This window comes from Ipomoea nil, unplaced genomic scaffold (assembly GCF_001879475.1).
Source record: "Ipomoea nil cultivar Tokyo-kokei standard unplaced genomic scaffold, Asagao_1.1 scaffold3087, whole genome shotgun sequence".
Taxonomy (NCBI): domain Eukaryota; kingdom Viridiplantae; phylum Streptophyta; class Magnoliopsida; order Solanales; family Convolvulaceae; genus Ipomoea; species Ipomoea nil.
Genome location: NW_017619515.1, coordinates 3372616 through 3394602, shown reverse-complemented (window position 1 = coordinate 3394602; position 21987 = coordinate 3372616). Strand labels below are relative to the sequence as shown.

The following is a 21987-nucleotide window of genomic DNA, read 5'->3' as shown; positions in this document are numbered from 1 at the left end:
CGACGGGGACGGGGCACATTGTCATCTCTACAAATATTTTTAAACTGTTAAAAAAAATTAAACATTATAACTAAATATTTCGTACTCGATTCCTGATCATTTTTCTTAAACTTTACACATGTGACCAACTGAGCTGATCATGCGGGCTATCAAGATGATATATTAGTTATGAGGCCGGAGGAGCAGTATAATATAATGTATCTCCAAAATCTGTAACATATTTGGTTGGGACCCCAAAAGGCCACAGAAATAAAGAAGCATGTGTGACTGTGTGAGGAATGCTTTTAATAAATAAAATTTAAAAAAACAAAAATATGAAGGACACGTGTCAACACTATATCAATTTAACTTGATAAATAAGTCAAAATTGAACTTAATTGAACTATTTTACCGATTTAGGAGATTTGAATAGAGCTTTTTTTACTTAGGCGATACAATTGCACTATCCACTTGACTTAGGAGGCCAATTTAACACATTTTTCAAAGAACAAATATTATTTTATATGCAACAAAAATAAATAAAGTACAAGCTCAAACTCTGAAGGTAATCCATTTTTTTTCTTAAATTATGTACTTGCATAAGTGTTTCATTGTGTGTGTCTATATATATATATATATATATATATATATATATATATATATATATATATATTTGTGATTTTATTTCTATATTATTGATATGTTAAAAGAATAAAAATAGTATCAAAAGATGCCAAAAGTAAAAAAAAAAAAAAATTGATTTAAAAAATTAGTTAGTTACGTTTTACTTTATCTAGCATTATGTATTGGAAATAAACAAATAGAGTTATCATTGAGCTGACTTCACACAGTATACACATTCAAATAGTGACAATAAATTTTTTTGTAAATCAAAGAGCGCCTAAAAATTACTCAATAAAGTCCAAACTGCACCGGAGAGAATAACCAGAAATCATGTGCAACGATAATGAAGCAACATCTTCCCATCCGTATAAGTAGACCTAAACATAAAGATAATCAATCACATAGTGCCACAACACTTCAAAGATCACAATGGCATTTAAAAAGTGAGACTAGACAAATACTTTGTGGTGTGATGATATCACCGTCCCTATGTATAAGTACTAAAGTAAGATCTTAGGTTCGTGTTTCATCTACTCAAGGGTTGACATAATTTGTTGAGCAGATAACCACAAGTGAACATAATTCAATTATTTTAACATAAATTTAAACAATATATTCAATCAAGATTATCACCATATTACATCATTGTGGGCGACATGATCATTTTAAACAAAATAAACTAATAAAATTGGGTATTCCTTATTTAATTACGCGTAACTACCAACCTTATTTAATTGCAACATAGTTGAGGAATTTGGGAGTTTCCTAAAGGGAATCACGGACATAAAGGTCCCCTTCGCAGGCCATGGAAATGACACATACAATTTCCTTTATCTCTTCTAAGTTCTAAGTACAATAAAGTACAATATATTCTTGATTCCCCCATCTTGGCGTTGCCTAATCATGCACGTATACTTGATATAGAAAGCGTATACTAAGCTCAGTGATTTAGTAGGCAGTATGTAAGAGAAGTGATGAAAGTTTAAACTTTGACAATTATGTTATGGTAAAAAAAATATTACAATAATTTTCATTATAAGTAACTTTTAACTCTTAATTTATCACTGAGCTGACTTCACATGCATAATATACACAATCAAAGAAAACTCACTCTTGATTTAACCGTGTCTGACTTCACACAAACTTTCTCAAATAAAGTTACTCAATAAAGTCCGATCCAAACTTTCTAAATAAAGTTTTACTCAATAAAGTCCAAACTGCACCCCAGAGAATTCCTAAAAGTTACTCAATAAACTCCAAATTGCAACCCAGAAAATAACCAGAAATCATATGCAACGATAATGAAGCAGCATCTTCCCATCCGTATAAGTAGACCTAAACATAGTTATGTAAGATTTTCCCTAATAATATATATTATATATTATATATTAGGGCCTTAATTAAGTGGTGCAAGTTAACTAGGCTTAATTATTAAGTGGTCTGGTTGGACTTAATAACTAGTAGTTGTTAGTCAACCAAACTCTGTGCCTAATATAATCAGGATTGATGGGATACAGGATGTTGGATGTTAGCACATTCAGTTACGGTACTCAGACTGCTCAGTAGATACCAATACACCATCTAGGTCTGAGGCAAAACATGGCTAACGGTCTACCGTTAAGAGGCAACACAACAGGAACATCAACTATGGACATGGCTAACGGTCTACCATTAAGAGGCAACACAACAGGAACATCAACTATGGCTGGAGATCAACACGGCTACGCTTCCGCTATCATACGAGGTCAGATTTCTCGTATAATATTGTTCAGTATTAGTTAGATTATTCTAGATCTAACAAGTTACTCAATAAAGTCCAAACAACACCGAAGAGAATAACCAGAAATTATGTGCAACGATAATGAAGCAGCATCTTCCCATCCGTATAAGTAGACCTAAACATAGTTATTCAATAAAGTCCAAACAGCACCAGAGAGAATAACCAGAAATCATGTGCAACGATAATGAAGCAGCATCTTCTCATCGTAGACCTAAACATAGTTACTTAATAAAGTCCAAACAGTACCAGAGAGAATAACCAAATTATGTGTAGCAATAATGAAGCAGCATCTTCCCATTCATATAAGTAGACCTAAACATAAAGATCATCGATCACTGCCACAGCACTTCACAAATCACAATGGCATTTCTAGCTAACATACCCGCTCAAGAACATTCGTTGTTTCCCAGAAATCTTAGCAACCGTCTTATGTTTTCTGCAAAAAACCCATGTATCCGATCTGTTAGTCTTGGTCGTCCCATGAAGATTCAGGCTAGCAAAGTTGCGAAAGCATCAGTTGAAACGAAGGTGGTGCCGGAAAACATGGCGCTCCCGAGTCCCGGCAGCTTTCCGCTTGGAAGAATACATGGCAACCAAAGCTATAAAGGTTAACAAAGCACTAGACGAGGCGGTGGCGTTAAAGAAGCCAATCAAGATTCACGAGGCGATGAGGTACTCACTTCTGGCCGGAGGAAAACGGGTCCGGCCAATCCTCTGCATCGCCTCTTGCGAGCTGGTCGGAGGAAGACGGTGGACTTAAAGGAGCTGGAGTACATTCATATCCACAAGACTTCAAAGCTTTTAGAGGCCTCGGTGGTGTGCGGCACCATTGTCGGCGGAGGGAGCGTGGTGGATGTGGAGAGGCTGAGGAGCTACGCGAGGTGCATTGGGCTTTTGTTTCAGGTGGTGGATGATATTCTTGATGTCACAAAGTCGTCGGAGGAGTTGGGGAAGACGGCGGGGAAGGATTTGAGCAGTGAGAAGGCGACGTACCCGAAGCTGATGGGAATTGAGAAGGCCAGAAAATTTGCAGATGAGCTGGTGGAGAAGGCCATTCACAAGCTCAGTTACTTTGATGCTGCTAGAGCTGCACCACTGTATCATCTGGCCTACTATATTGCAAATAGGCAAAATTAACTTGCTCAATGATACCTCTACATACGTGTAACTTAACTCTTTATAATTCAATAGGTTAATAATGATCTGTCGAGTCGGGAGTGTAATTAAGGGTCTTTAAGACTAGAAATTCAATCTTTTAGAAGAAGAATGTTAATGTATGGACATATATTATGAGGGATCTTAGCCTACCTTAATTGAGACAAATCTTGATTGCCATGTTTAAATTTGATTAGTTTAGGATTTCACAATTTTCAAATACACCAGATTTACACTTTGCTATTGATTTTATGTGTTTTTTTCTGGAGGATCATGTAAAAAATATAATCAACAAGAGAAAGGGGTTGGTAATTAGTTCACATATACCTTCATAATCTCATATTTTTTCAATAAAATTAAAACATATGGCAACCGTTTGATCATGATAAGCATAAACCCTCCGTTCCATTGAAGATTTTTTGCTCATTTTTTAATTTAATATCTAGATAATATATCCTGTGACCCTAGGCTGGATTTAGGAGGCCTATAAGATGATAGGAGGATAGATTGCAACCCGAGGAGCATTGCATTGGGAAGAGGAAAAAGTTTAATTGCAACCTGGCATGGAGCATTGCATTGAGAAGAGAAAAAAATGTATTTATATATTTAAATGACATGTGTTGCAAACTTAAACTGGCAGACTTGCAGCCTTTTGTACTTTTTTTTAAAAAAAAATTGTTTTTAATTAATTTATTACTTTACTGATAAGCATATTAATTTTTTCTTGAGGATCATGTAAAAATATACAGATCAACAAGAGAAAGGGGCTGGTAATTAGTTCACATATACCTTCATAATCACATATTTTTTCAATAAAATTAAAACATATGGCAACTGTTTGTTCATGATAAGCATAAACCCTCTGATTCATTGAAGATTTTTTGCTCATTTTTTTTTAATGTAATATCTAGAGAATATATCATGTGACCCTATGCTGGATTTATTCCTGTAAGAAGATAAATTGCAATATGACATGGAGCATTGCATTGGGAAGAGGAAAAAGTTTATTTATTTTTTTAAATGACATGTGTTGCAAACTTGAAACGGACAGACTTGTAGTCTTTTGTACCTTTTTTTTTAAAAAAAAAAATTGTTTATAATTAATTATTTATTTGACTGATAAGCATATTAATTTTACTCTTTATTTTTAGATTTTATGTATTTGTTACGTTGTGAGGATCATGTAAAAAACATAGGGATCAACAAGAGAAAGGGGCTGGTAATTAGTCCACATATACCTTCATAATCTCATACATATTTTTTCAATAAAATTAAAACATATGACAACCTTTTGTTCATTATAAACAAAAACCCTCTGATCCATTGAAGATTTTTTGCTAAATTTTTATGGAATATCTAGAGAATATATATCCTGTGACCATAGGCTGGATTTATCCCTGCAAGAGGATAGATTGTAACCTGACATTGAACATTGCATTGGAAAGAGGAAAAAGTTTATTTACTTATTTAAATGACATGTGTTGCAAACTTGAAAGTGTCAGACTTGCAGCCTTATGTACTTTTTTTTTAAAAAAAAGATTGTTTTTAATTAATTATTTATTTTTACGATAAGCATATTAATTTTACTCTTTATATCTAGAATTTATGTGTTTTTTTTTTAGGATCATGTAAAAAATATACGGATCAACAAGAGAAAGGGGCTGGTAATTAGTTCACATACATATACCTTCATAATCTCATATTTTTTCAATAAAATTAAAACATATTGTAACTGTTTGTTCATGATAAGCATAAACCCTCTAATCCATTGAACGTTGTTTGCTCATTTTTTTTATGTAATATCTAGAGAATATATCCTATGACCCTATGCTGGATTTATCCTTGTAAGAAGATAGATTGCAACCTGACATGGAGCATTGCATTGGGAAGAGGAAAAAAATTTATTTATTTATTTAATCGACATTTGTTGCAAACTTGAAACTGACAGACTTGCAATCTTTTGTACCTTTTTTTTTTAAAAAAAAATTTTTTTTAATTAATTATTTATTTTACTGATAGCATATTAATTTTACTCTTTATTTTTAAATTTTATGTGTTTGTTGTGAGGATCATGTAAAAAACATAGGGATCAACAAGAGAAAGGGGCTGGTAATTAGTCCACATATACCTTCATAATCTCATATATTTTTTTTTCAATAAAATTAAAACATATGGAAACCTTTTGTTCATGATAAACATAAACCCTCTGATCCATTAAAGGCTTTTTGCTTAATTTTTATGGAATATCTAGAGAATATATCCTGTGAACCTAAGCTGGATTTATCCCTGCAAGAGGATAGATTGCAACCTGACATGGAGCATTGCATTGGGAAGAGGAAAAAACATGTTTATTTATTTATTTAAATGACATGTGTTGCAAACTTGTAACTAGCAGGCTTGCGGCCTTTTGTACCTTTTTTTTTTTTTTAAAAATTGTTTTTAATTAATTTATTTATTTTACTGATAAGCATATTACTTTTACTCTTTATTTCTAGATTTTATGTGTTTTTTCTTGACGATCATGTAAAAAATATACGGATCAACAAGAGAAATGGGCTGGTAATTAGTTCACATTTACCTTCATAAACTCATATTTTTTCAATAAAATTAATACATATGGCAACTGTTTGTTCATGATAAGCATAAAACCACTGATCCATTGAAGATTTTTTGCTCATTTTTTTTATTAATATGTAGAGAATATATCCTGTGACCTTATGCTGGATTTATCCCTGTAAGATGATAGATTGCAACCTGACATGGAGCATTGCATTAGGAAGAGGAAAAAGTTTATTAATTTATTTAAATGACATGTGTTTCAAACTTGAAACTTACAGACTTGTAGTCTTTTGTACTTTTTTTTTTTTAAAACAAAATTGTTTTTAATTAATTATTTATTTTACTGATAAGCATATTAATTTTACTCTTTATTTTTAGATTTTATGTATTTTTTGTGAAGGATCATGTAAAAATTATACGGATCAACAAGAGAAAGGGGCTTGTAATTAGTCCACATATACCTTCATATTCTCATATTTTTTTTTCCAATAAAATTAAAACATATGGCAACCTTTTGTTCATGATAAACATAAACCCTCTGATCCATTGAAGATTTTTTGCTTAATTTTTATGGAATATCTAGAGAATATATATCCTGTGACCCTAGGCTGGATTTATCCCTGCAAGAGGATAGATTGCAACCTGACATGGAGCATTGCATTCGGAAGAGGAAAAAGTTTATTTATTTATTTAAATGACATGTGTTGCAAACTTGAAACTGGCAGACTTGGAGCCTTTTGTACTTTTTTTTTAAATTTTTTTTAATTAATTATTTATTTTTATGATAAGCATATTAATTTTACTCTTTATTTCTAGAATTTATGTGTTTTTTCTTGAGGATCATGTAAAAAATATACGGATCAACAAGAGAAAGGGGCTAGTAATTAGTTCACATATACCTTCATAATCTTATATTTTTTCAATAAAAATTAATACATATGGCAACTGTTTGTTCATGATAAGCATAAACCCTCTGATCCATTGAAAATTTTTTGCTCATTTTTTTATGTAATATCTAGAGAATATATCCTGTGACCATATGCTGAATTTATCCCTGTAAGAGGATATATTACAACTTGACATGGAGCATTGCATTCAGAAGAGGAAAAAGTTTATTTATTTATTTAAATGACATGTGTTGCAAACTTGAAATTAACTGCCAGACTTGCAGTCTTTTGTACTTTTTTTTTAAAATAATTATTTTTAATTATTTATTTATTTTAATGATAAGCATATTAATTTTACTCTTTATTTTTAGATTTTATGTGTTTTTTGTGGAGGATCATGTAAAAGATATACCGATCAACAAGAGAAAGGGTATGGTAATTAGTCCACATATACCTTCATAATCTCCTTTTTTTTTTTTTTTTCAATAAAATTAAAACATATGGCAACCTTTTGTTCATGATAAACATAAACTCTCTGATCCATTGAAGATTTTTTGCTTAATTTTTATGGAATATCTAGAGAATATAGCCTGTGACTCTAGGCTGATTTATCCCTGCAAGAGGATAGATTGCAACCTGACATGGAGCATTGCATTGGGAAGAGGAAAATGTTTATTTATTTATTTAAATGACATGTGTTGCAAACTTGAAACTGACAGACTTGCTGTCTTTTGTACTTTTTTTTTTTTAAAAAAAAAATTGTTTTTAATTAATTATTTATTTTTTTGATGTGATGTGAATGTGAAACTATCAAAAAGTATTGTAAGAATGAACATAAAATAAAATAAAAATTATTACAAATTTAATGATACAAAAATAGGAACCGCTTTCAAAAATAATAGAGTATTGCAGATTTACAGGAATAAATTTAAGCATCAAACTAGACTCTATGCAAGTCAGAACTCAGGAAGAATGAGTGAGTGGTTCAAATGTGGCATATATATGAGTCAGAACTCAATTACGCATATATATAAGTCCTATTTGAATGAATTAATGTTTGGAACATTACATGTATATTTGGGGTCCAGTGCCCAAAAATCAAATGCACATTGTGGGATGTTTGGTTCGGATTTGCAGAAATTATTTCTACAGAAACAATTATGGAGAGTTCACATGTGCAAACATAATCTGGATCACTAACGTCTACCTCGCTGATCATTCATTAATGCACATGTTGAGTTCTTTCCCTATTGACATTAGGATTGGAGTAAATCAAACCTTAAAAGTGACAATAATCACAAAAACATAACATTTAAACCGTACAATATAAACAATTAATATCCCAATCTTCACAAAATCAAGATGATATATTTCTTTCCAAAAATGTTAAATCCTCAACCTCAACGGCTCCCCAGACCTCGGCCCGACAGAGCATATAGAATGATGTAAATCATGGTAAATCAGCTGAACACAAAGACTAAACATTTGCTTACTGCGCACAAGGAACCCCTTCACTTCGAGAGATTGCTCCCACCCGGCCACACTATCATGAGACGCGTACCTTGTATGTTTGAATGTATATATATATATATATATATATATATATATATATATATATACTGTTTTTCAAGATCTGAAAAAACTAAGTCGCTGCCAAAAATAATTTAAGCTTCTTCACTCCAACAACTAAAGACACAAAAAACAATGATGGATCCAAACTTTTTGTTCTTGTAGGACCAAATTTCACAATGGTAAGGACCACAATGGAGGGAGGACCACACAAAGAAGGTAGAGAGAAGAAGCAGCAATTATACTATGTACCACGGTCCTAATACAATGTCGTTTCATTAAGTCAAGAAACAAAAGCCGTTACAGCTTAACGGAGTGTGGGTTTTTGGTGTGTTAATTATCAAATGAAACTACAGTATATCCAAACTGCAACCGCCTCACATATTGTTTTTATATTATTAAATGAAATTGCAATTGAATTGAAATGAAATTGTAGTTGTGTTGAAATGATAATGTAGTTGTGTTGTAATGAAACTATAGTGCATATAAAATGAAACCGAATAACAGTTTCACATATTTGAGCACTTTTGTAAAAATCGGACTAGGCAGCGCCTAGGCGCCAGGCGCCCCTAGGCCGTTCCGCTTTCACTATTAGGCACCCAAAAATTGGTCGGGCCCGGCAGGCTAGGCGATGAAATTGGTCAAAATCGGCTAGTCGGCCGAGTCGGTCGATTTCATCCGATGTCGTCAGTCCAGCCGTCCGTAGACTAGTTTAATACTTTGAATCTTTGGATGATTAAAATATTTAAGTATTTTTATTTTTTAATATTATTTTGATGTTATGACTTATGAATTAAAATTATAATTGTTGGCAAATTATATCGTGCTTTGTGTGTCCTGGCTCAAAACGATGTCGTTTTGTACCTTTTTTTATTTTTGAAAAAGTTACTTTGAACTGCTTTTTGAATTTTAACATTTTGAAGTTACAAGAAGCTAATTAATCAAACATTTATATTGATTTTTTAACCAAGTCAAACAATTAATAGTAGTCAAATAAGTCAAAATTGACTGATAAGCTAACATTTTACCAAACATGGCCATTATAAATCACTCATCTCACTATTAATATTTTAAAAAATAAAAATAAAAAAGAGAAAAAGTCACAATGTTACAAATACAAATCCGATTAGAATTCTCACTATTAATATTTAAAAAAAAAAGTGATAATGTTAAAATAAAGAATCCAATTAGAAATATCACCATTGATATTTAAAAAATCAAAAAAATAAAAAAGAGAATTAAATAACCAAAGATTCAAACATTGGACCATTTCATACTCTATATAAGCAAAGGCCCTTATCATCTAAACCAAATTAACTTATGTTTAAATTATGGTATATAATATATATACACAATATATATGGGGTGGGAGAGTGGGGGCAGCTCCGCCACGGAATATACATAATCTTTTTTGAAAGGATAATACACATAACTTAACATAATACACATAAACTCTTAATATAATACACATAAACTCTTAACTCTTAAAAAAAAATCATGTTTCTAATGTATATAATAATTATATAGTATAATATACATAATTGTATAACACTATAACAGAATACACATAAACTTCATAGCATGTGTAAAACATGAACATATGAGCCGTCAGCAAATTGGGAATGACGAGAAACATTCTAGGACTTCGACTGAGATTATCTTCATATATATCGCGTATACAAAGGGAGAAATACGAAGAACAATACATAGGCAGGTGAAAGGACAAGTTTACCCCTTCATTTAAAGTCCAATTAACCGTATTCTGACAAATGAACCTCAATTGGAAAGAAATTGAAAAATCAAGGGACCTAAAATGTCCAAATTAAAAGTCGAGGACTAATTTTGAAAAATCAATATATTTGGAGGACTATTGCTAGAATAACAACAACAACGTAACGAACAACAAGAGAAAATTACACTTTTTGTCCTGAGACTATTGTGGTCTTGTTAATTTGAGTACGTGACTTTAAAAATTAACAATTTAATCCCGTAACTATGCAATTTTTAACACATTTGGTCCTCCCGGCCAAATCGCCGGCCAAATGTTGCCGGAAAAAGATAATTCCTTTAAAATAGTTTATTTATGAGGGTAAAATGGTCAGTGTAAGCTAAAAAAAAAGGGGGAGATTTGTTCTTGTTTTCTGCTTCTCTCCTCGTCATTGCATCATGTTTTACGCGAAGAAGAAGGCTGCGAAGAAAGAAGAGAAGGAGGAAGAAATCTGGGAAAAAAATGCTTTATTTTCTTCATCTTCGACTCTTTTCTTTGCTCTGTTTGTTGGAAAAAAAATGTTTGGATGATTTGCAGGGGTCCAACTATTTTGATTCCTGGGATTTACTTTTGATCCCTGTGGCTTCGCCAGAGATTTTTGTGATGGGGATAATGTGGTCACGTTGAATCTTAGGGATGGGTCGCCCAATTTGGAAACATTTTGGGCTGACAGAGTTTAGTGTTGTTTCGGGGAGAATAACCGATGCATTGCCGGAAAGCTTGTCGGAGTTGCAGAACCTCAGGTTTCTTGGAATCAGCCTGAACTTTAATTTCTATCCGGCGGGATTCCGTCGCGGAAATCATTTCTGGCATCTCCCGGCCTCCCTCTGCCGCCGCTACCGCCGCGCAAGAAGAATTACTGCAACGACTCTTCGCCCTCTGCTTCTTTGCTGCCCATACTTAGCGCTATGAGACCCATTATTTGAGCTTTGCAGCTTTGGATTATACAAGTTAATTGGGTAATTAATTAAACTTGGGATACGAGATTTATAGGTTTGGATTAATGAAACGGAAATGGAAAATGGAATGCAATGTGAACTAAAGTAGCAATATAAGATGAAGAAGAAGGAAATGAAGAACCATTCTGGTCTTCCATTCAGAGACCCATGTCTCCAAGATCTGCAGACCAGGAGAAGAAAACCAAGAAGAAGGATGAAGAAGAAGGAAATGGCATATTTGCCCCCGAATTAAAAAATATTAAAATGGATTAAAAGATTCCGGCGACATTTAGCCGACAATTTGGTCGGGAGGACCAAATGTGTTAAAAATTGCATAGTTACAGGACTAAATTGTTAGTTTTAAAAGTCAAGTACTCAAATTAACAAGACCACAATAGTTACAGGACCAAAAGTGTAATTTTCTCCGAACAACAACAATAATAATAATAATATGTGACGATGGTGATGGTGTGGTGGTGGGTGGAGACGGGACGTCAAAAATGCCTTTCTGAACAGCAGCCGTAGCAAGTCCCACTATCAGAGAAATGAAGTGAGAGGGCATGCCTCTAACGAGAGCTGTTTTCAGAATGACTGGAGAAAGGAAGAGGCCTGGAGCAGACCTCCCTCTTTGTGTAGGGCTTAAGCGACTTCCTTTAGTTGAACTGGTGGTGTGGTAGTAGTAGTAGTACGTCGTCGTGGTGTTGGTGGCGATGGCGGTAGTGGTATTAGTGTTGGTGTGGTGGTGATGATTGTGGTAATAATAATCATTCGGAGAGTAACTTAAAAAAGAAGAGTAGGAAGAGAAATGAAAAATGAAAAATAAAATATCCAGAAAATGACTTCTGAGTTCCGACTACAAAATTAGAAAGATATTTTATCTCTGAGCATTTTTTCTGTTGACTAAAATAGATATTTTCCTTTGACTTCATTTTTTTGAGTAAACAAACACTAATTAAATTTTTCAAAAAAATAACTACCGGCATGGGCGGATCTATCCAGAAATTTTTGCCAATGGAGGCGAAATATTAAAAACCAATGAGATATTTTGAAAAAAAAAAAATTACTTAGAGGTCGGAGTCATAAATGTTGTTAATTAGGATGAAAAATAAAAATGGAATAGAAAAAATAATCAAAACAAAATATGAAATATTATTAATTAGATAAAATAATTTAAATGGAAAACATATTATAAAACACTCATATCAGTATTAATATTAAAAAAAAACACAATATTACAAATAAAAATTATACAAAATACGAAATATAATTAACTATGTATATACAATGAACCTATACACATAATATATATATAAATTGGATGGGGGCAGTTACCCCCACTACTCTTACTGTGGCTCCGCCACTATCGGTTATTATTTTTCGAATTTCCAAATGAACCCTTATCTTATGTGCTAAGAAACTAAGAAACAAAAGCAAATAGCACAAGAGAGGAATAGATCAGAAGATAACCCCATTGCCTTGAGGAAGAAGACAATAATCGCCAATAGGTATAGAATTATGCATAGAGTGTGAGACTTTGTATAAACTAATAAATTCAAAAGTTATTAACAGCTCCGTTGTAGTCTAGTTGGTTAGGATACTCGACTCTCACCCGAGAGACCTGGGTTCGATTCCCGGTAACGGAATAATTTTGCTCAACCCCCTAGGGAAATATCAACAAGACTTCTTCATGTAATACACATGCTATGATTCTCCAAATCTCCTATTGGATTAGCTCCGACGTTTCTCGACAAAAAATGTCAGATTCCCTCACAATTCACATGTTTCTCAACAAAAATGATAGCAAGAGGTATCTCCAACTTCATCACCCTCTATCATGTCTTCCACTTCTCACTTCTTGCACTCTATAAATGGACATCGGCAGAAGCTTAACAATGGCAGCTCTCAGATCCTCGTATATGGCTCACTCCGTAGCTCTAGCAACTCTTGGCCTCACCAAACCCAATCAAATCCAACATCCCAAGGTTCTTTCTTTCTCTTAAGTCTTAACCATACTAACAACTCATTCCTTTTCCTTTCTTTTCTTATATTGTTTGTTTTTCTGGAGGATTGTGTAAAACCCTTTGATCCATTGAAGATTTTTTGTTCAATTTTTATGGAATATCTAGAGAATATATCCTGTGACCCTACGCTGGATTTATCCCTGTAACTCTGTAAGAGGATAGATTGCAACTTGACATGGAGCATTGCATTGGGATGAGGAAAAAGTATATTTATCTTTTAAATGCCATGTGTTGCAAACTTGAAACTGGCAAACTTGCAGTCTTTTATACTTTTTTTTTTAAAAAAAAAAAATTAATTAATTTTTTTTTTTTTATGTGATGTGAAAGTGAACCAGACACGATGCAAGTTAGAACTCAGGAAGAATGAGTGAGTGGTTCAAATGTGGCAAATTATGCTGTGGAATGATAGTTTTCAATATATATTGCATATCTATACTAGTGTGATTTCATTGATCAATATAATGTGTCAATTGATAATTAAGATTTAACATGCATGACATGATTGAACATTGACCTGTTTACAATATTTATGACCCAATTAAATACACAACTCAATGACACAATCACACAATATTTTGGTTCGGATTTGCAGAAATTATTTCTACAGAAACAATTATGGAGAGTTCACATGTGCAAACATAATCTGGATCACCAACATCTACCTCGCTGATCATATTAATGCACCTATTGACTTCTTTCCCTATTGACATTAGGATTTGAGATCAAACCTTAAGGTTGCTGGCCATACTGTCGTGAGACACGTGCACAAGGGAGGTAAAAGTGCCACAAGGGAGGTAAAAGTGACAATAATCACAAAAACATAACATTTAAACCGTACAATATATATAAACAATTAATATCCCAATATTCACAAAATCAAGATGATATATTTCTTCCCAAAAAGGTTGAATTCTCAATCTCAATGGCTCCACATCCCGGCCCGACAGAACATATGAAATAATGTAAATCATGGTAACTCAGCTGAACACAGAGGAATGAGCCCCTTTACTTTGAGAGATTGCTCGCACACGGCCACACTGTCGTGGGACACGTATCTTGTATGTTTGAATGTATATATATTATATATATATACTATTTTTCAAGATCTGAAAAAACTTAATCGCTGTCAAAAATAAATTAAGCTTCTTCACTCCAACAACTAAAGACACAGAAAAACAATGATGGATCCAAACTTTTTGTTCTTGTAGGACCAAATTTCACAATGGTAAGGACCACAATGGAGGGAGGACCACAGAAAGAAGGTAGAGAGAAGAAGCAACAATTATACTATGGAACACGTGTTGGAACCGTACCGTTGGTAGAAAAAACAAATAATAATAAAAAATAAGATTATTATTTTCTGAAAAACAAGGGAAGGAAAGATGGAGAATTTTGGCTCGTGTTTGGTGTTGGGTTACGTTTTTGCAAGAGTCAAGCGATCACTCTTTCATTAAAACCTTATTTGACACCTCCCAAAGATGCTAGCAGCGTTGTGGCCTAAGCTCCCCATGATAAAACTTGCTATGATTTAATGTTTGAGCATTCAAACAAAGAATCCGGCGAGCAAGACAAGGTTTAGAACACAGTAGGCTTAGAAAGAGAAGGAGTAGAAGCAGAATTTTGAGACTTGAAAATTCTAAGTTTCGTATAGAGTGCTTGTGCTCTTGTGTGTTAAAATCTGCTTCTCACTGCCTCTCTTATATAGGGGTGGAGGAGTCAATAGCTTTTAATATGGCAATGAAAACTGACATTAAAGCTGACTTCCAACAGCTATAACAGCAGGCCACTACATGTGAATTGAATTCAGAATTCAAAATTGGAGTTAATAGGATATTAATTCCGTAACAGATGAATTCAATCCCCATAACAGTCAGAACTTTCGGGTTCCAGACCGCTGGCGTGCAGGGTTCGGTCTCAACTGTCGGCCCTACACAGTTTCGGGCTTTCGGCCTTTGCACCTCTCGTGGTCACCGTTGCACGAAAGTTGTGCTCTCGGTGCACCACAACCTCTCGTGCTCTCGGTTTCGGCCGAACCAAGTGACTATACCGGTACGAGAGTGGTGCTCTCGGTTTCGGCCGAACCGCCTCGTGCTCTCGGTTTCGGCCGAACCAAGTGACTATATCGGTACGAGAGTGGTGCTCTCGGTTTCGGCCGAACCAAGTGAGCGGTTGGAAAATGATACCCGAAGTTAGGGGTGTAAACGAGCCGAGCCGAGCTCGAGCCTAGGTAGGCTTGAGCTCGTGCTCGTTAATGGAGGCTCGGCTCGAGTTCGAGCTCGAGCTCGGTAATTTTCGAGCTGCTCGAGCTCGGCTCGAGCAGCTCGATTGTTCGAGTTCGAACTCGAGCTCGATCTTGAGCTCGAGTTCGAGCTCGAATTTTGACATATTTAATACTTTTGGTTTAAAATTCAAACTACTTTGTTTTATCCATACATAAATAATAGAAATCTTTTAGGGATTTTGAGTTTAAACTTCTAATTTCTAATTGTTATTTTTATATATTATTATTATATTATATTATATCATTATTATATATATATATAACGAGCCACGAGCCTAGATATTCTAGGCTCGGCTCGAGCTCGATCTGGCCGCTCGGCTCATTTACACCCCTACCCGAAGTTTGGCATAACTTATGCCCGCAAGGCCAGCCAATTTCCGGACGACATTCGTGCCCAGGCTTGAATCAAGCCAATTATCCGTTTTGAGCGTACAATATATCGATCTCTTCGTCTCACTACGAAGAATCCGAATCCACTTTGACCCGACCCAAATCGGAAGTAGACCCCACTGATAATTGTACCACAAAATAGCCACTTTATATGCCATTTTATGTCATTTTAAGCTATTTTTTTCCACCAACACGGTCCTAATACGGTGTCGTTTCGTTAAGTGAAGAAACACCCGTCGTTACAGCTTAACGGAGTGCGGGTTTTTGGTGTGTTAATTATCAAATGAAACTACAGTATATCCAAACTGAAATTGTCTCATATATTGTTTTTATATTATCAAATGAAACTGCAGTTGTGTTGAAATGAAACTGCAGTATATATAAAATGAAACTGAATAACTATTTCACATATTTGAGTGTATATTGTATAGCGAAACTGTAGTTATATCAAAATGATATTGTAGTTGTGTTGAAATGAAACTGCAGTGTATATAAAATGAAACTGAATAACATTTCACATATTTGAGTGTATTGTGCAATGAAACTGTAGTTATATTGAAATGATAATGTAGTTGTGACGTTGTGTTGTAATGGAACTATAGTGTATATAAAATGAAACTGAATAACAGTTTCACATATTTGAGCACTGTTGTAAAAATCGGCCTAGGGGCGCCTTTCACTATTAGGCACCCAAAAATCGGCCGGGCACGGCAGGCTAGGCGGTGAAATCGGTCAAAATGGCTAGTCGGCCAACTCTGCCGAATCGGTCGATTTCGTCCGATTTCGTCTAGTCCAGCCGTCCGTATATTAGTTTAATACTTTGAATCTTTAGATCACTGAAGTATTTGAGTATTTTTATTTTTTAATATTGTTTTGATGTTATGATTTTTAAATTATCATTATTTCATTTGATTTGGATGTGTTATTTGATTGAATGTTGAAAACAATCTCATTAAAATTGTCACTGCAAGTCTGCCACTATTTTTTTGGCGCCCGCCTAGTACCTAAGGCCTACTGCAATCATGTATTTAAGTGTATAATATCGAATGAAACTGTAGTTATAACGAAATGAAACTGCAATATATACAAAATAAAAGTGAATATGTTATACAATCAAAGTTACATTTTGCCGACGGCGCGGAACGGCGTGTAATAGGTGCCGTTTCTTTTCATTAAAAGAAACAACACCGTTTTAATGTCTGAACCATAATGTATTCTGGACCGCGGTCCACAGTATAATTTGCGAAGAAGAAGATGGAAGCTGCTGCATAAAAGTTCGGCAATTTATATCCTACATCACGGCGCGCGTTGCACTGTGCGCCCAGATTCAAAACGACGTCGTTTTAATTTTTTTTTTTTTTTAAAAAAAATTCCCACCCCAGTGAATGGCAGTAATTTTTTCTTTAAAAAAAAACCCGCTGTTCAAAAATGTACATAATGTTATACTAGAATACACATAATTGTATACATGAATGTACATAATTATATAACAAAATATACATACTCTTTTTAAAAGATAATACACATAATCTAACATAATACATAATAAACATAAACTTTTAACATAATACACATCAACTCTTAACATAATACACACAAATTTTCTGATTCGGATGTACATAATTGTATAAAAAGAATGTACATAATTGTATAAAAATGTACATAACTGTATGAACAAATACACATAATTGTGTGAACAAATACACATAATCACAACAACTTCCTACCGCGTCTCCCAAAACAACCCCAAAACGACGTCGTTTTGGGAGGCGTGCGACGCACAATACTACGCGCACCGTGGTGTAGGGTATAACGATTGTAAAAGTTCTATATTATGAAAGCAAAATTATGGTTAAGTGTACTTTTATATTGCGTGACCGTATATATATATATATATATATATATATATATATATATATACCATGAATATGGAAATAAACTAGGTTAGTATTAATTTTTGGTCTAGTAGAGATTATAAAGATGGTCTGGCAGTGACCGATCCATGCATGGTCATCTTGGTATCCAGTCTATAATTTGTGACCTCTCGACTAATGCACCCTATGTCCCTATATAAAATAGTTTTCCTAGCAAGCACTTAGAGAACTATATGTTTAACAAAAGAGAAATATTTGTGGCTAAAAAGGAAACTCAAAAACCCATAAACAAATACGTTGTAGTTTGGTCGGTTAGCTCTTACCCGAGAAACCTGGGTTTGATTCCCGGCAATTGAATAATTTTGGCTCCTTCACCGGTGCCGGACAGATTAAAGATTTCTTGGGATACGCAACCTGGAAAATATCAATCAACAAGCCTTGTTCATGTTTAGTGTTTTACACATGCTATATATGATGCTCGAAATCTCCTATTGGATATGCTCCGACGTTTCTCGACAAAAAATGTCAGATTATATTCCCTCACAATTCACATGTTTCTCAACAAAAATGATAGCAAGAGGTATCTCCAACTTCATCACCCTCTATCATGTCTTCCACTTCTCAGTTCTTGCACTCTATAAATGGACACCAGCAGAAGCTTAACAATGGCAGCTCTCAGATCCTCATATATGGCTCACTCCGTAGCTTTAGCAACTCTTGGCCTCACTAAACCCAATCAAATCCAACGTCCCAAGGTTCTTTCTTTCTCTTAAGTCTTAACCATACTAACAACTCATTACTTTTTCTTTCTTTCCTTATATTGTTTGTTTTCATCTATATGCATGCGTTCTTACATGGGTTTTCATTCAAAATGATACTTTTCATGCAAAAGATAGTAATTTTGAGGCTTTTTTGAGAAAATATTTACTAAAGTAAAAAACTTTGTTGTTATGGGCTGTGAAAGATATTGTTTGCTGCAAGAGAGGTTGATTTGGTGGAATGGAAAGGAGACATACTTGCAGTAGGTGTGACAGAGAAGGACATGGCTAGAGACCCAAATTCCAAGTTCCAAAATTTGATCTTGCAAAAGTTGGATTCAAATTTGGGTGGCATGCTGTCTAAAGCCTCATCTGAGGAAGATTTTTCTGGAAAATCTGGTCAATCCATTGTCCTTAGACTGCCTGGTCTTGGTTCTAAAAGGATTGGATTAGTGGGGCTTGGCTCATCATCAGTTTCTTCAACCATTGCTTATCGTTCTCTCGGTGAGACTATTGCTGCAGCTGCTAAATCTGCTCAGGCAAGTAGTGTTGCTGTTGCACTTGCTTCGGTTGAAGGCCTCTCCGTGGAATCGAAGCTCAGTGCTGCCTCTGCAATGGCAACCGGTACCTGTTTTCCCGAGTAGCTTAATCTTTATTGTCATATATAAATCATTCTGAATTAAGACATTAAACATCTTGAATTGTCATAGGAATTGTGGTGGGGACTTTTGAGGATAACAGGTTTAAGCTAGAGCCAAAGACTCCCACTCTCAAATCTGTCGAGATTCTTGGCCTTGGAACTGGACCCGAGATTGAAAAGAAACTGAAATACTCAGAAGTTGTTAGTTCTGGTGTGATATTTGTGAAAGAGCTTGTTAATGCACCTGCCAATGTATTAACCCCTGGTTAGTAGTTTCAGGACCATAACTTCATATATTGCTCATCTTTTCTTGGTTTTCTGATCTTTTAGTTTTAGTTTTCGTTTTCTAGGTGAATTTTTTCTCATCTGTATATGTGGATTCTTAATTTCTTAATTTCTTATGCTGCAGGGGCACTTGCCGAAGAGGCCAAAAATATTGCTTCTTTGTACAGTGATGTTCTTACTGCAACAATCTTGGATGTTGAGCAGTGCAAAGAATTGAAAATGGGATCTTTTTTAGGTGTTGCTGCAGCTGCTACAAATCCTTCTTATTTCATTCATTTGTGCTATAAGCCTTCGAGTGGATCGGTCAAAACCAAGCTGGCTTTGGTTGGAAAGGGGATTACTTTTGACAGGTAATCTATGTTTTAAGTAAAGTAACTTCATTTATGTTTCTTGCTATGTTATTAGTTCTTGAATTGATTCCTTTTATCGTTGTTCTAGTGGTGGATACAACATCAAGGCCGGGGCAAATTCCAGGATTGAGATCATGAAAAATGACATGAGTGGTGCTGCAGTAGTGTTGGGTGCAGCAAAAGCTATGGGCCAAATAAAGCCTGCTGGAGTGGAAGTAAGTCATATTGCCACTGCCCCAAATCGATGTTTTCTTTCAGAATCAAACGCTTACCATTACGCCAAAACCTATAGTTAGTTGTATAGCAGTCAGTGTCACGTTTCAATGGCAGGATGCTGGACTCAACTCTCCAAGCCATAGCTCAACATTTTCTTTCTAAGTTGCTAAATTGATTCTGTCTCATATCGTGAAATTGTTGTGATATGGCAGGTACATTTCCTTACCGCTGCATGTGAAAATATGATTAGTGGGACAGGCATGAGACCTGGAGACATTATCACAGCTTCAAATGGGAAGAGAATTGAGGTAATTAACTTATGGTTCTGCACTCTTTGTTCTGCAATTTCATATTGATGTGATTGTATGGTGCCATTCATTCTTTTGATAGGTTAACAACACTGATGCTGAAGGAAGGCTTGCACTTGCAGATACTTTAATATATGCCTGCAAACTGGGTGTAGAAAAGGTATAAAAATGCAACCATTAGTCCATATATATCACATTTTGCAGATCTTTGCAGTGTTTTCTTTTGCATGATGCAGATAGTTGATCTGGCTACACTGACTGGTGCCTGTATAACTGCTCTTGGCCCTTCTGTTGCCGGTATGCCTTTGTCGATTTTGTGTTTATGGAGTTACAGAATCCCATGTTGTATATAGGAACACGATGAAATGGCTTTTCTTCTTCTCTACTTAAAATCTTGATTAAAAACTAGGGGTTTTCACGCCTAGCGAAAAGCTGGCGAGGGAGGTGCTTGAAGCAGCAGAAGTCGCGGGTGAAAAGCTTTGGAGGTTGCCCATGGAGGAGAGCTACTGGGAGAATATGAAATCCGGGATTGCTGACATGGTGAACACGGGTCCTAGAGATGGTGGTGCAATCACTGCAGCTCTTTTCTTGAAACAGGTACTACAAATGACCACAAACCTGTTTGAAACTGGTTCTCTTTCCATAGTATTTTGTTGGGTCTGCACTTTTGAAGCTAGAGCATGATCAGATCCTATGCATCTTTCTTTGATATTGTAGCAGGAACAAAAAAAACAACCTAAGATTTTGACCATTGTTTTTTGCAGTTTGTTGATGAGGAGGTAGAATGGTTGCATATTGACATTGCAGGTCCAGTGTTTGATGAAAAGAAGCAAGTTGCAACAGGGTTTGGCATTAGTACTATGGTGGAGTGGGTGCTAAAACACTCTTCTTAGATTTACATGTAATTCATTTTGGCTGTTCCAATGTAGCTTCTTCATGTGCACTAGTTGTAAATGAATTTGGATACTTTTCGAATCGAGTGTAGCAAATGTAGTCTCTTTTTTATTTTAGTATACCCAGAATTTTCGTCGTCGGATACAGTGACTAATTCGGTAATTCCCTAGCTGGATTATAGACACCTCTTTTCGATATGACAGCTGGCCTGAAGATTTAAGGTGTCAAGGATCGAATCCTAGACCTTTATAAGAGGTTTCCGAAATTAATTCCTAAAGTATGTATAAAAAAAAAATAAAAAATAAAAAATAAAAAAATAAAAAAATAAAAAAAAACTGCATTGGCTAATACCCTCCAACTTTATGCAACATTTTTCTTCATATGACTAGCTTAGTTAGTTCAACCGATTACCTTAAAATTTTTCTCTAGCAAGAGTAGGGATTTGAATCCCACCGAGAACCTGAGACTCGTTATTGAGAGACCTAGACCAAAGAGGAGATGAAAATTCCATTGTATGCACAGAGTGTACAAACAGAGGTGAAAACCTGAAGATTGATGAAACGACTTGCAATTTACTTTCTCCAACATGCTCTAGGGGCTTAAGATTAGTCTGGCACGATACTTGATGTATCAAAAAAGAAAAGGAAAATGAAATATGCATGCAGCAGCACTCAACTGTACTGGCACAAAAATGGAAGACAAGCACAATCT

At 34.8% G+C, this 21987-nt stretch overlaps 2 protein-coding genes and 1 non-coding gene across 5 annotated transcripts; all 3 read left to right on the top strand.

Moving 5' to 3' along the window:
- Positions 1–2995: 2995 nt before the first annotated feature.
- On the top strand, positions 2996–3520 carry LOC109166201 (geranylgeranyl pyrophosphate synthase, chloroplastic-like; the record flags this gene model as incomplete). Its single annotated transcript, XM_019315104.1, has 1 exon — positions 2996–3520. A coding segment is annotated over one exon (525 nt), but the record flags the coding sequence as incomplete, so codon positions are not given.
- Positions 3521–12829: 9309 nt separating this feature from the next.
- TRNAE-CUC lies at positions 12830–12902 on the top strand. The gene has a single exon. It is a non-coding gene; the product is annotated as a tRNA-Glu (tRNA).
- Positions 12903–13143: 241 nt separating this feature from the next.
- Positions 13144–21395, top strand: LOC109166194 (leucine aminopeptidase 2, chloroplastic-like). Of its 3 annotated transcripts, none has more exons than XM_019315098.1 (10): positions 13144–13241; positions 18790–19207; positions 19294–19488; positions 19633–19858; positions 19947–20073; positions 20287–20382; positions 20465–20542; positions 20619–20679; positions 20792–20979; positions 21147–21395. In XM_019315098.1, exons 1-10 carry the CDS (start codon positions 13152–13154, stop codon positions 21273–21275), a joined length of 1608 nt encoding a protein of 535 aa, XP_019170643.1. In that variant the 5' UTR covers positions 13144–13151; the 3' UTR covers positions 21276–21395. The 3 variants fall into 3 exon arrangements, with proteins under 3 accessions (XP_019170643.1, XP_019170642.1, XP_019170641.1); XM_019315097.1 differs by lacking the exon at positions 13144–13241 and adding an exon at positions 18371–18580; XM_019315096.1 differs by lacking the exon at positions 13144–13241 and adding an exon at positions 18371–18580 and having other exon boundaries at positions 20792–21027.
- The last annotated feature ends 592 nt before the right edge of the window (positions 21396–21987 follow it).